Genomic DNA, 13,292 nt, shown 5'->3' on the forward strand with positions numbered 1-13,292 from the left:
CAGCCTCAAGAAATGTTCAGAATTTGTTCAGGTTTAATACAGACAATACTGATCCACCATTGCATGGCTTGATCACCTCCGATACAGATTCTTTGAAACTGGATTGTCAGGTGAAGTGCTGTCTCTCCGCCTGCGGCCGTGTTGTTGCCCTAGAGCAGTTGGCCACTTATGCCCCTTCCTCAAAACCCGGGGTCATTATTTGGACTCTTTTACTGGTAATGTTTGCATATTTGACCAGGAGGCTTGTGTTCATACGTGCCATGAAAATCCCAGTAAACACAAGGTTTTCAGGATGAACAGCCAACAGCTCATTCATTTTTCCTTCATTTTTGCTGCTTCTCTCCAGAAGCATGTCCACAATACAGAACCACAATGTTTTCGCTCACAAAACTAAACAAAAAATTCAGGGACACTCAGATTTACCGGTTGTAATCTAGACTTGTGTTGTATTTCCCGGTAGTGTTTTAGCTTCTGTTTACACAAGTTTTCGAGTGTTGTACTGGGTCTCATGCATAGAGTGAGGAGAAACAAGTATTCAGGCAGAATATATCCACTTCAAATATGCATATTGTCTTTTAACTTTGGATTTACAAATATTAAAAAAAAAGGTTGGATTGTTGACAATAAGCTTAATGATGTCTACTGTAAGAAGTAATTAGCTTTTACAGCTTTTTACAGTTTTGGCCCATTCCTCTTGGAAAACCGTCTTCTATTCCCCAAGGTTATGAGGGTGCTCGTATTATTATGCCTCGTATTACTCTTTAAGTTAAACACTTGAGCTGCCACTGACATGAAAAGTGCTACATAAATACAAATTATTATTAATATAAAGCAGCCTCGTATGTGTTTCTTGGCTTATACATTAAATATTTAGAATTATAAAATGGATAGTTCCTGTCCTAAAATCTGGCTGAGCCGCGTTCTAAGCTGTTGTTAAATCCACACTATATCACGGCTATGATGCCTCAGAACAACTGAACTCTGTATTACTGCACCACGGCAAACCCTTCTGCTGTTAATGGATTCATCTTTGACTCTAAGGCTGTGTTTACACAACAGGTAAAAGTGGCCCAAATCTGATTTTCTCACCAAATCCAATTTTTTTGTTTAGCTGTTCACACCATCTTTTAAATATGACCTGTTTGCAACATCAGTCTGAACAGATCACTCTCACAAACCGACCCGCATGCGCACAAGAATGATGTTTCACGTGGCTCGTCCAGAGGTAAATAATCATGAAGACTAGCGAACACTAATCGCTCCCGGTTTCACCTTTGCCAGCGTTACAGAAGTGATTATGAAGTTCCAGTGTGTGACAGCTGGGCTCAACACTCCCAATGTGTTTGAGTTTGCGGTAAAATGGCTGCGTTATTCGGCCACTTCTTTGATTCGTGTCCTCGGATTCTTTAAACACAGCCTTGGGCTTCTCCGGCCCCTCTGGCCCCGCTCTTCATCGCAGCCGCAGTTTGAGTCTTCTCTAATTTTTTGGTACAGAAACATCAGCCTTAATATTTATGAGCCTCAGCAACGCGAAATTATGACGGATGTCGAGTTGTACTGAAGTAAAAGTCGCATGAATTCCGATCTGGCTGTTCAGACTGAGTCGCATCACCGCAGATAGGATTCTGATCGGATTTCAGTACCACATATGGAAGCGTCTCAAATCGGAATTGAAAATGTCAGATTCAGTGTGTTTTCTTGCTGTTCACACTGCCACACAAATGACAAATCTGTGTCACATGTGAGGAAAAAGATCGGATTTGGGCCACTTTGACTTGCTGTGTAAACACGGAGCACAGAGTGAACAGATGAAGTAAGAAGCCGCTTTTTGTTTAAACTGAGGGGCTGAGAACTTATTTTCTTATCTAGAACTAGGCTGGTCAGATTGCTATCTTTTGGCTTGTTGGCTAACATGCTAAAGAACTCCAACATTAATATTCACCATTTATATTCACATATAATTAACCACCGATTTTAATTAAAGCACTCAGGATTTGATTCACTGAGAAATGGCAGTAGAAAAGTATGTCACGGCTCCATGCTCCTGAGCTAAATATTGAGCTGTGTAATATTAAGTTTAGAAATTCTACCTTCTGCTGTCAGATAGTGACTGCCTGTCAAGCATTAATGTGGATAGAATCCCAAATGAATCCCATTTTTAGTGATGTTTTGCTCTGTTGGGCTGCAGGTCAGTATTTAAATTTCTACACAGTGCACTATGTAGGACAGGAAGTCATTTGAGATTCAGCCCCAGTGTGAGAAAAGTGGCATCATCAGACTGGCAGAAGCCTTGTGGTGGTGACCAAATAGTACTTATAAACAAAGCATTTGCGTTAAACAGTGCTGTGTTATCACATGTTTACTGTTACATAAAAATGTTTTTTAAAAAGTGGTTGCTTAGCAACGATACCATACTCTAAAGGAAATACGTTTCTTGGCAGAATTCTTGTTCATTATTATTGTTAGTAATAACTTAAATAATTATCTAAAACTCGTGTATTTTAATATATTTTAAGTTGGTTGCCGTTTTTAAATAAAAATTTAGGCCACTCAAGGCTGTGAGTTGCTGCGATTTTATCACGGGGAAGGGAGTTTTACTCTGCTTCGCACCTAAGAAACCCTTCCTTGTGATGAAATCACAGTAACTCGCTGCCTCTCATGGCTTATTGCTTTAACAGTATATTAAATGGCAAAAACAAAAATGTCTTTTCCTCCACTGTATATTTCCATGTCAGCTTTACTGGGATTACACAGATACGCCAGTTTGCATTTGCACTTTATCCCTTTCCCATTTAATTACTGATAAATTCCCACTTAAAAGTGCATGTATGAACGACACTTTAAAACTGGACCCCATGATTGACTCCCCTCAGAAAGAATCGCTACAGTCAGGCCTGAAAAATGTCCCCCTGCCCAGTCACACTCCACGGGAAGTGGAGGCCTGGTAGAACAGGAAGGAGTTTGCCTACAGCCCTCAGCTTGTTGTTTGTAGTCTTTTGTCCAAGCCAGTTTGCTGTTATTTAGGGTCGGAAATGGACCGCTGTTTCCAGCTGATAAGTAAACACCTCAAGGTCAGAGAGCAAATGAGTGTGTGTGTGGCTGGATATCTCTTAGATTGTGAAATTGTTTTCTGTTTAGCTGATGCAATGGACCGTTCATTCCAAGAGAGGCCAAGGACACAAAAAGAAGCTATAAACATCATGAAGTTGAGGAGATTTGTGGATCTCAAAAATTGCGTTCCTCCTTTAAGAACTCATTAATTAACAGCTGTTCCTGGATAGCAATGTAGTCTATGGTAGGAAGCAAGTCACCAATGACATATTTAAATGTGGCTTCGTGGAACAGCCGAAAGTGACTTTGAATTCCCAAGCTCTTCATTGTTTCTGGGCTTATCTTCAAGTTCAGGTCTTCAGGCAGTAGCACAGATGCTTAAATTTCATATCTTGTTCCTGTTTGTTGGTGAGGGTCAGAGCTTGACACAGGCATAGCTGAACCACTGACCCTGGGCAGTTGTGCGGATGCCTCTGTCACTGTTTGGCTCTCTCTGTCTTTTTCAAACCTGTGATTAATGGTCTCCGTGGTATGTTGATAGCAAACAATAACAGGAACTGTAAACCACCCCCCCATCTGCCGATTTGTTATGTCATTTGATTTACATCATTGAAAAGGATGTGAAATCCCACTTTATCCCGTAGACATATTTTCATTATCTTGTTTGAGATAGAAGGATGTCTTATGTGGAATGTGGCGTGCTGTGATTGCTGTCTGTGGCATGAAATTGTTCTGTTTTTCCTGTAAACCATGCTTTAATGCCTGGTTTAAATTGTCTGCTTCACATTATGAAGGACATTTGGTCTTTGTTTTGGCTGTTTTTGTGACTGTTTCATAGTCTGGAAATAGAAACTAAAGCAGTCACCATTTTAAATAGACTGTAGCAGATTGCCACTTCACCCGTTTGTAAATCACAACAGTGTGTTTTTTGATTAATAGCAAGTTGTGATAATTTTTCCTCAAGAAATTCTGATTAACAACGTTTTCTGTTTTTGCTATGTCTTCCAGGGATCCAGAATGTTCTGAGTCTTTTTTGTGCAGTTCTGACAGAACACAAGGTTTTGTTCCATTCTACAAGCTACCAGAGACTTGGAGAGGCCTGCCGAGCCTTAGATGCCATGATGTTTCCTCTCAAATACAGGTATTATTACAGGTTATTTTTTTAGCAGCTTTTTTTGTTTTTTATTGCGGCAGTTTTATGGCTCAGTCCGATTTGGTCACCCTCTGAAGATCAGATGACACGTTTGGCGAATGGTATTGTGTTCATTCCTGGCTGATTCCAGGTTTTTTAGCTGTTCCTTTGTCAAAGCTGCTGACTGTAAAGCTGCTCAGTGGTGATGACAGTTTGGGAATTTAGTGTCGTCTCATCTTCAGAGTCTGACCAAATCGTCTGTAGGTCAAATGTGATCTTATAAGTATCCGTTTTCTGTTTGTGACAAAGTAAGAAGTAAAAATGTTAAATTGGCTCGAGCGTCTCCTATAGCTCTCGAACTCGTTGCTTAGCAACAACCTGTGACATTATGGAGAAATATCAGCACAGTTAGAACGCTTCTCAACCAATCGGCTTGCGTGGCCGGAACTAACTGATGTATAATTCGCGATAACACACTCCTTCTTGTGTGCTATTGCTTAAGTATACAGAGAGAGAGAGTGGAATGCAGCATATAAATTGATTGCACAGAGTTATGCATTTATCCATGACTGTTAAAGGAAGTCACTCAGTTAAAGAAGAAAAGCCTTCAGGGTGCATTTAAAAGTGATGTAATGCAATTCCAATTGGGATGAATCTCCTCCCTACCAGCAGTTTTGTGAGTTTAATCTAGGTAGAACTAATTTTAGATCCTTGTGACAGGTTTTGCAGTAGAGCGTAAACGTTGCTGACAAACGACGATAGTAACATCTGCCTCCCTGATTTTCAAATCCGCAGCTATCCTTACATTCCAATCCTCCCATCTCGGCTGCTCGAGGTGCTGAGCTCACCCACTCCCTTCATCATCGGCGTGCACTCCATGTTCCAGAGCGAGATTCATGAACTGGTGAGCTTGGGTCTCCACAGAAAAGCGTTTTTCTTACTTGGCTTTCTGAAATACTTTACACGTAATGGTCAGTGCTAAGTCATAGAAGCAAAAGCCAGCCAAGCAGAATCTCTGATGTTTTTTTTGGGATCTGGGTTTCTGTTCTCAGCTTGATGTAATCATTGCGGACCTGGATGGAGGAACGATAAAAATTCCAGAGTGTATCCACCTGTCTCAGCTACCTGAGCCTCTGTTGCACAACACTCAGACCACTCTGTCTATGGTAAGTACCCTTTAGATCAGGACTGCTCAAAGTTGGCACATGTGGACCTAGTCAGAGAACTTACGCCATGTTTTTCCTTCGTTTGTTTGTTGGGCAACAAAATACAGCGATCAGGCATAACATTATGAGCACCTCCTTGTTTTTACACTCATTGTCCATTTTATCAGCTCCACTTACTATATGGGAGCACTTTGTAGTTCTACAGTTAAAGACTGTAGTCCATCTGTTTCTCTGATACTTTGTTTGATACCCTTTTACCCTGTTCTTCAGTGGTCAGGACCCCCATGGACCCTCACAGTCTGTAATTGTACAACTTCTTTGGTTCTCGGCCCACCGAAAACATTTTGTTTTTGTCACTTTGGCCCCCCAAAAACAAGTTTAGGTGCCTCTGCTTTAACATACACATGGATTTGCTCTCAGAAGGCGAGCTGTGTTCACCAGCTGACCACTGAATTTGACTGAATCTTTTTGACATGCCATAAATTTGCATTGGTATTAAGTCAGCAGAATTTTCTGCCTGGCTGTCATGTGAGGAATTGAATAACTCACAGTGCCAGAATAGTCACTCATATTCTGTGGAAGCAATCAGGTCACATTCTGTAACAGCTCTTAATGTATCGACTGAACAGGATATTTCTTCTTATCTTCCAGGTTCTCCATCCAGATCTTGAGATAGCAGATAATGCCTTCCCTCCCCCGCGCTCTGCTCCGTCCAACCTCAAGCTGCTGGTAAGAGCTTTGTGAATAAACCAGGACTGCCCTGCTGACCTCTCTGAGTGTTTTTTCCCGTAATAGTCTCACAGGGCAATCAGCAGAAACTGCAAGATGAGCAGCTGTTATGATACAGCAGATGCAGGAGTCATCTCTTATCTGTTTCGCAGGGGGCTGAAAAAATGTGTTAACAAGTTAGGAGTTTTACCTCCCTTCTGTACGGGTCTATTTCAGAGCATGGAATGTTCACCTTCTCGCCGTTTCATGCCAGCCTGACGCATTTATGTGACGCTGCTTGTCCATCTTACCATCTGTCTCTCTCTCTCTCTCTCTCTCTCTCTCTCTCTCTCTCTCTCTCTCTCTCTCTCTCTCTCTCTCTCTCTCTCTCTCACACTCTCACTCTCACTCTCTCTCTCACTCACTCACTCACTCACTCACTCACTCACTCACTCACTCTCTCTCTCTCTCTCTCTCTCTCTCACTCTCTCTCTCTCTCTCTCTCTCTCTCACTCTCTCTCACTCACTCACTCACTCACTCACTCACTCACTCACTCACTCACTCACACTCTCTCTCTCTCTCTCTCTCTCTCTCTCTCTCTCTCTCTCTCTCTCTCACTCACTCACTCACTCTCTCTCTCTCTCTCTCTCTCTCTCTCTCTCTCTCTCTCTCTCTCTCTCTCTCACTCTCTCTCACACTCTCTCTCACTCTCTCTCTCACTCTCTCTCACACTCTCTCTCTCTCTCTCACTCTCTCTCTCTCTCTCTCTCTCACTCTCTCTCTCACTCTCACTCTCACTCTCTCTCTCTCTCTCTCTCTCTCTCACTCTCTCTCTCTCTCTCTCTCGGTTTGCCAGGATAAGGAGGTGAGGGCCGTCTTCCTGCGCTTGTTTGCACAACTGTTCCAGGGCTACAGGTCCTGTCTGCAGCTCATTCGAATCCATCCTGAACCCGTGATTCACTTTCACAAGGTGAGAGAGAGACAGCACATCAAGCCGGAACACCCTGCTATTAACCTCTGCTTGTATGAAAGGGGTCAGAGGGCTTGGGTCATTCACGGGTGAATGATTACTGTAACCCTGTCCTCTTTAAACCAATCTAGACTAGTGATCACTGGCATGTAATGAATTTCATATGTTCATTTATGAATGTACCACGTCTTTGTTGGTCTCTGACTTTCCTACGTATGATACTCTGCAATAAGAGACCTCCTTATATTTATTTACTTTCCAGTCAAAACAGCCGTTAAGAACAAGCGTCGGGGGAGAAAATTAGACAGAAGCCACAGTGACTTAACATTTTTCAGTGTTTAGTGTGCCCAGTTTTTGCCTTTATCACATCTTTCATTCGTTTTAGGAGACTTGCTTTTAGTTTTTTCAAAGAAATACATCAAAGATATATTTTTCCTCCAAAGTTCAGTCTTGGAAGTTGTGTGCATTTTCTGCTTTTCACCATCCAAGTAATCCAAACACATTCAGTGGTGCTGAGGTCTGGCTCTGGATTGGTCAGTCCATTCTTTTAAGAACATCAGCAGCTTCTTTGTTTGATTTTTTTTCTTTGTTGTGTATTTGCTTTTCTTATTAACAGCTTCTTGACAGCTATACATCCTTTCAGACCCATAGCGCTGAGTTGTCTTCTCACAGTGGAAGGATGAACAAAAACACCTGTGGATGTTTTCAGATCTGAAGCAGCTTGGTTTTCTCCTCCTGCTCAAAGTGCTGATTATCTGATGGGGACAGTTGTGGTCTGTCAGGTCTTCCATGTGGTTGTTAGGAGGCCCATTTTTCTCTGTATCTTTTAATCTTTTTTTTTAACTCCAGTTTTTATTTCCTGACTCCCCTTCCTTATGCAAGTGGCGCATTTTGTTTTTTTGACTAGAATGTAATTAAATGAAAGGTGGTCCTTGACTTCTTTGTGTAGGTGATTTATGTGATGACTTCTGATGCTGAATACTGTAAGAATTGGACATGCCACATGATGGTGCTTACAGGACACTGCTATGTTTTAACAGACAGTCCTTTGCCGATGTGGAAGTCATATCCCGCACAAGCCCAATTGTTGCAGCACAATCTGTTCGAAGTGGCTTGAGGCAGTAGTTTTGTTAATCCTACCACTAAACAGCTGCTTGCACTTGTACAAATGCCTGCCTTTTCATAAACCAAGTGGTTTGGGCCTGTGGCCAGAGCATGAGGGGGGATAATCTTGTTGAACCAGGAGATAAGCAAGGAGCCATGCTTTATTTCAGAAGCCTTTTGCTTTGAAGTTGTTGGCTGAAAGTGTAAGCGTTTCTGTTGATGATATCTTTCTCTGTTTGTTTAAAACTTCTCTGTCCTTGCACTGTGGCCTGTGTATAGTGATGAGCCACATGCAAAGAATCAAAATTACATTTGTGTGTGAGAGCGTGGGTATGTGCTTATGTGTTAGTCCCCTCCGCCCCCCGTTGTTTTTGTTTGTGTGGGACGCCGTTTCCACAGTAACCTCTCTGCACATCCTTCTTAGAGCACCCCACATGGGTCAAATTATGGCTGAGGAATGCTTCACGTCTCCCCAATAACTCACAGCATCTCCTTGTGCCAGCCCAGCTCAGAGGCCCAGCATTTCCCCTTATCCATCTCATTCCTCATTCACTATTGTCGTCCTTGCTGCAGTCATCCGTTTATACTACAATGTCAGCTAATCATTTTTATCCACATAAACAGCGGCTGATTAAGATACTGTTCACATTGTTTGTTTGGTGATAGTCTAGTCTCTACCATTTGAATCACGTGGCACTTGGTCTTTTACAAGGCTTTTCTCTTACATTGGGGATTTTATTGGAGACTGTGAACAACTGTGACTCATTGATTAAGCTAGTCATGCCCTCCTGACGTCTTTGTTTTGTTTTGCAGGCTGCCTTCCTGGGCCAGCGTGGCCTGATCGAAAATGACTTTCTTCCCAAGGTGTTGGATGGCATGGCCTTCGCCGGCTTTGTGTCAGAGAGAGGGCCTCCTTACAGAGCTTGTGATCTTTTCGATGAGGTACGGTATGCCAGGCTTTGTCTCTCACCTAAATAACAGTTTACAGCACAGCTGAATAATATGAGCTTGGTCATCATGTGACTCAGCTCGGCTCAGTAAAATTCCACTGTTTTTGTCCTGGATCCTTGACTCTGCTAAGTAGATTCCTCAACCCAAGACTTTAAATGCTGATTCATTAATCCGTCAAATACTGTTTCTGCGTAGACAGAGTCTGACATGTTTGTCTGATTCTTTCTGTAGCTGGTGGCCTTCGATGTGGAGCGCTTTAAGGAGGAAGAAGAGAACCCAACCAAGTTGCAGAAGCACATGAGAGAACTCTCTGAGCAGCTTTATCGAAACGTGAGCCCACGCAGCTTCATCTTCTGAACCAGCCCCTGTGCTTTCAGGCTGCTGAAAGACCGCCATGCTCCACATCTCCTTGGTCCATCTGGCTGTCCTTTTACACACGTCTCTCTGGCAGATCTGTGCTCTGTTTGCACTTAGTTGATTAAGTACTGCTCTTCTGCCACATATTTAACCATTGATGTTCTCCAAATGGACATTTCAGTTAGGCTAAGGGCTTTTTTTGTTTTAGGCTTCTGTGGAGTAGCTTAGCCCAGGAGGAACTGATAATATGCTCAGTGATTAATGAAGAAGATTTTCAACGCTTGTCAAATCAGTACTGTGTTTATGTCTGCTAATTACAGGCAGTGCTGTATACCCAGGTAAACCACAGTTTCAGTCACTGTGTTTTTGCTCTGTATATGGGCAGTCATGGGCTGGAGGTTAGGGAACCGCCTTGTGACTGGAAGGTTGCTGGTTCAAGCCCCAGAGCTGACAGTACATGACTGAGGTGTCCTTGAGCAAGATGCCTAACTTCCAACTGCTCCCCAGGCGCTGCGGATAGGGCTGCCCACTGCTCCGGGCGAGTGTGCTCACTGCCCCCTAGTGTGTGTGTAGTCACTAATGTTTATGTGGTGTTTCACTGCATGGATGGGTTAAATGCGGCGGTGAAATTTCCCCGTTGTGGGACTAATAAGGCTCTCTTAATCTTTATAGGAGAACCCTAATCCCCATATGGCCTTCCAAAAAGTGCCTCGGCCCAGCGAGGGCTCGCACTTGCGAGTGCATGTGGTGCCCTTCCCGCTGCTGGAAGAGGACAAGGTGGAAGATCTCATGCAAGAGGGCCTGGCCAAGCAGAACCACACCAACATAAGTGCCCGGCCTGAAAGGAAGTGTGTGGTGCCCGCCGGTCCTCCTGTGGGTGAGTACTGCTTAATATATTTGATTAAAGGAATAATTCAGTGACCAATCAATATTGTACACTGCTGTATATAAAAATGAACAAAAGTATGTTGCAAAGGTAAAAAAAAAACAGTACCTTGAATTTTGTCCATTTTTATGGATAACTGTGTCACAAAGTGTCAGAAACCATATAAGCAAGTCTGTTCAAATCAAATTTGTGGTGATTTAGGGCCCTGAAATGTCATCAGCTGTTATCAGGCTGTCATTTAGCATCTGTTGCCATCTGCTGCCAGTAGTGTCTGTGGCATGCCCTGCACCATCAGTCCTAGTTAACCTTAGACAGCGCTTTTGCCTGACTGAGCATGTTGAAACGGTGTCCATGGCTAGGAAGGGATCCTTTTTATGGATTAATTCAGCCCATAACCACATAAAGCAGGGGTTTTGTGGGGGCTCCATCTCTCAAAGATAATTGATGCTTTTAGGAAAAAGATTGTTATATCAAATAAAATGATTAATATATGAATGAGATGTCATTATTATGATTTGATGTGAAATGCTGTGTATTCTGTTGTGTATATGACTAATATAAAGTGGTAAGTTTTATTTCTGACTTTGTTGTGAATCGTCATCAGTTTACAATAAACCCACGACTCTCAAAGCACATTGTCTTGATATTACTTTCAAACTACAGTGCTTTTACACAGTCGAGTCACATTATTATGACCACCAGCAAATATCCAGAGTAACCGACGTGTGCAGCAATCACAGCAGATAAACAGGCTGAGAGTGACTCAATAAGGTCCTGGTAGGTTGTCACAAGTATCTGGAGCCATGATGTCTATGGTACATCCCACAGATGCCCAATAGGGTTCAAATCTGGGGAATTAGGGGGCCAGGGGTAGTACTTGGAAGTCCTGGTCATGCTCTTCCAATGTCAGATGTTCCATTGTCGGACGTTTCTAGCTGACTTCGCATCCTTTTGCTGGAAGATCCCATCCACCCCAGGGAAGACGATCAGCATGTATGGGTGTACGTGATCTGCAAGGTTGGATTCATACCCAAATCGGTCAAGAGTGCCTTCCACTCAAACTTTCCCCAGGCCATATTGCTGTTTGCTGTCCGGTGCTGTCCAGAGGAGGATGGGTTCCTCTTTTGAGTCTTGGTTCCTCTCAAGGTTTCTTCCTCTTGCTCTTGGGGAGATTTTCCTTCCCACTGTCACCATTGGTGTTGCTCATGACGGCTTGGAACACATCTGGTTCATTTTGGTGGTGAGCTGCTTCACTGTAGCATGTTGGTCTTCCCTCGTGCACCTTTGTAGCTGACATTCACCTCTCACATCAATGGCATGTGGTGCTCCGCAGTTTCCACATCGCTTATTCGCAATGGTGCCATTTCTCCACTCACGGTACACTTTCACCACAGCAGCACGCGACCAGTTCACAAACTGCTTTAGAAATACTGCCACCCTTGGCCTGAAAGCCAATAATCATCCTTTTTTACAACTTTGATAAATCACCCCTTTTACCCATGACAGCAAGAGGGACATGTGTGCAGACAGCCTATCGCACACCTTATATACCCACCATGCCAGCTCACAACACGTGATTTCCTTCATGAGCTACACACTGCCGCCGTCGAAAGTACGTGGTCATAATGGGGCTCGGCTGTGTAAAGCTAAATATTTCATAATGACATTTCTTTATTGCCGTAGTTAATATGTGATAGCAGGTGGTCATCAGACAGACTTGATTGGCTCTAATGCTTTCTTGTAATATGGTGTGTCCAGGGCTTTTTTGCAGTAAAAGGCTTACATAGGTTTGCGTTACTTGTTAGCTACATTAGCCTTATAGTGCTATTGCAAAAGTAAGGAAGAAAACTTTAGACACTAAGCGAGTCTTAACTGATTGACTGCATCTTGAATTAGATCAGTTGTGTAAATTTGACTTTTTTTATAAACTGTTCCTTCAACATCCAAGTGGAAATGTCTGATTGGGAAATAATTGTCTTACTTTTTAATGTTTAATAGCTAATATGTTCCATCTCTCCATTTCAGTGTCCATCACAGGGAAGGCTAGCTCAGTGTTCAACAGTGCCCGGCGCCTGGAGGTGGTGCGGAGCTGCATTGGCTTCATCTTCGAAAATAAGACTCTGGAGACTGAGAAGGTGACTCTAACAAGTATTCCACAGTTGAAGAGCTTCATGGCAGGCTTGCACACATACACGCACATCTGGAGCAAGAGATTACTGACTATTAATGATGGCATTCTTAGAATGGATATCACCATCAGGGTTCCAGCTGGGAGTTGTACACATGCATGATATGAGGAGGGAAGGGGTGAACAAACAGTCACGCTTATCTTCCTCCCCTTATCACAAACAGAAATATTATTCTAACATTAACTTGTGCCATTGTTTGCCTAAGCCATTTACATTCTTATAAGCTAAATAACTTCATAAATGACCTATTAAAAAAAATAACTGAATCATAAGGGTTACCTAGATTTCAGCCGCATTTTTCTGATTGATCCCCCTTATGTGAGCTATGGGATGGAAGCCAGTTACTTTGAGCACCCACTGGGTTTAATATGCAAGTTGCATAATGCTTTCATTCCTTTGTGACTGCGAAAATGCTGAACTCATTGCTGACTGCTCCATATAGCCAGTAAACCTATAACCGCCATTTAGCCATTTCCATACTACTCCATACTACTTGAATTGTGTGGTAGTAGAGCAGCCATACTAAGACATACTAAGTCTTAGTTTTCAAAAATGTGCATGTGTGTATTATATCAATCTTTAAGGGATACACAGTTACATAATAATGTGCAGATGTCAGAGACCACCTTTCATTTATTTAATTTTGAGTGAAAGTGGCCATAAATTACTTTTTAATTCACTTTCATGCATCAGGGGAAAAAAGCAGATAAGTACCTGCTCTGTGAGGGTCCATGGGGGACCTGATCACTAAAGAACAGGGTAAAAGGGGGCTAACGA

At 42.7% G+C, this 13,292-nt stretch overlaps 1 protein-coding gene across 2 annotated transcripts in view; it reads left to right on the plus strand.

Moving 5' to 3' along the window:
- The window catches only part of sbf2 (SET binding factor 2), a 144,655-nt gene that overhangs the window by 72,354 nt on the left and 59,009 nt on the right, over positions 1-13,292 (plus strand). For both annotated transcript variants that reach the window (XM_017707285.2, XM_017707286.2), the window contains exons 7-15: positions 4,060-4,192; positions 4,979-5,087; positions 5,236-5,349; positions 6,001-6,078; positions 6,915-7,028; positions 8,946-9,074; positions 9,315-9,413; positions 10,113-10,317; positions 12,352-12,461. In XM_017707285.2, coding sequence (XP_017562774.2) covers positions 4,060-4,192; positions 4,979-5,087; positions 5,236-5,349; positions 6,001-6,078; positions 6,915-7,028; positions 8,946-9,074; positions 9,315-9,413; positions 10,113-10,317; positions 12,352-12,461 — 1,091 coding nt within the window. The remainder of the gene's footprint in view (positions 1-4,059; positions 4,193-4,978; positions 5,088-5,235; positions 5,350-6,000; positions 6,079-6,914; positions 7,029-8,945; positions 9,075-9,314; positions 9,414-10,112; positions 10,318-12,351; positions 12,462-13,292) is intronic.

Source organism: Pygocentrus nattereri, chromosome 15, assembly GCF_015220715.1.
Source record: "Pygocentrus nattereri isolate fPygNat1 chromosome 15, fPygNat1.pri, whole genome shotgun sequence".
Classification (NCBI taxonomy): Eukaryota; Metazoa; Chordata; class Actinopteri; order Characiformes; family Serrasalmidae; genus Pygocentrus; species Pygocentrus nattereri.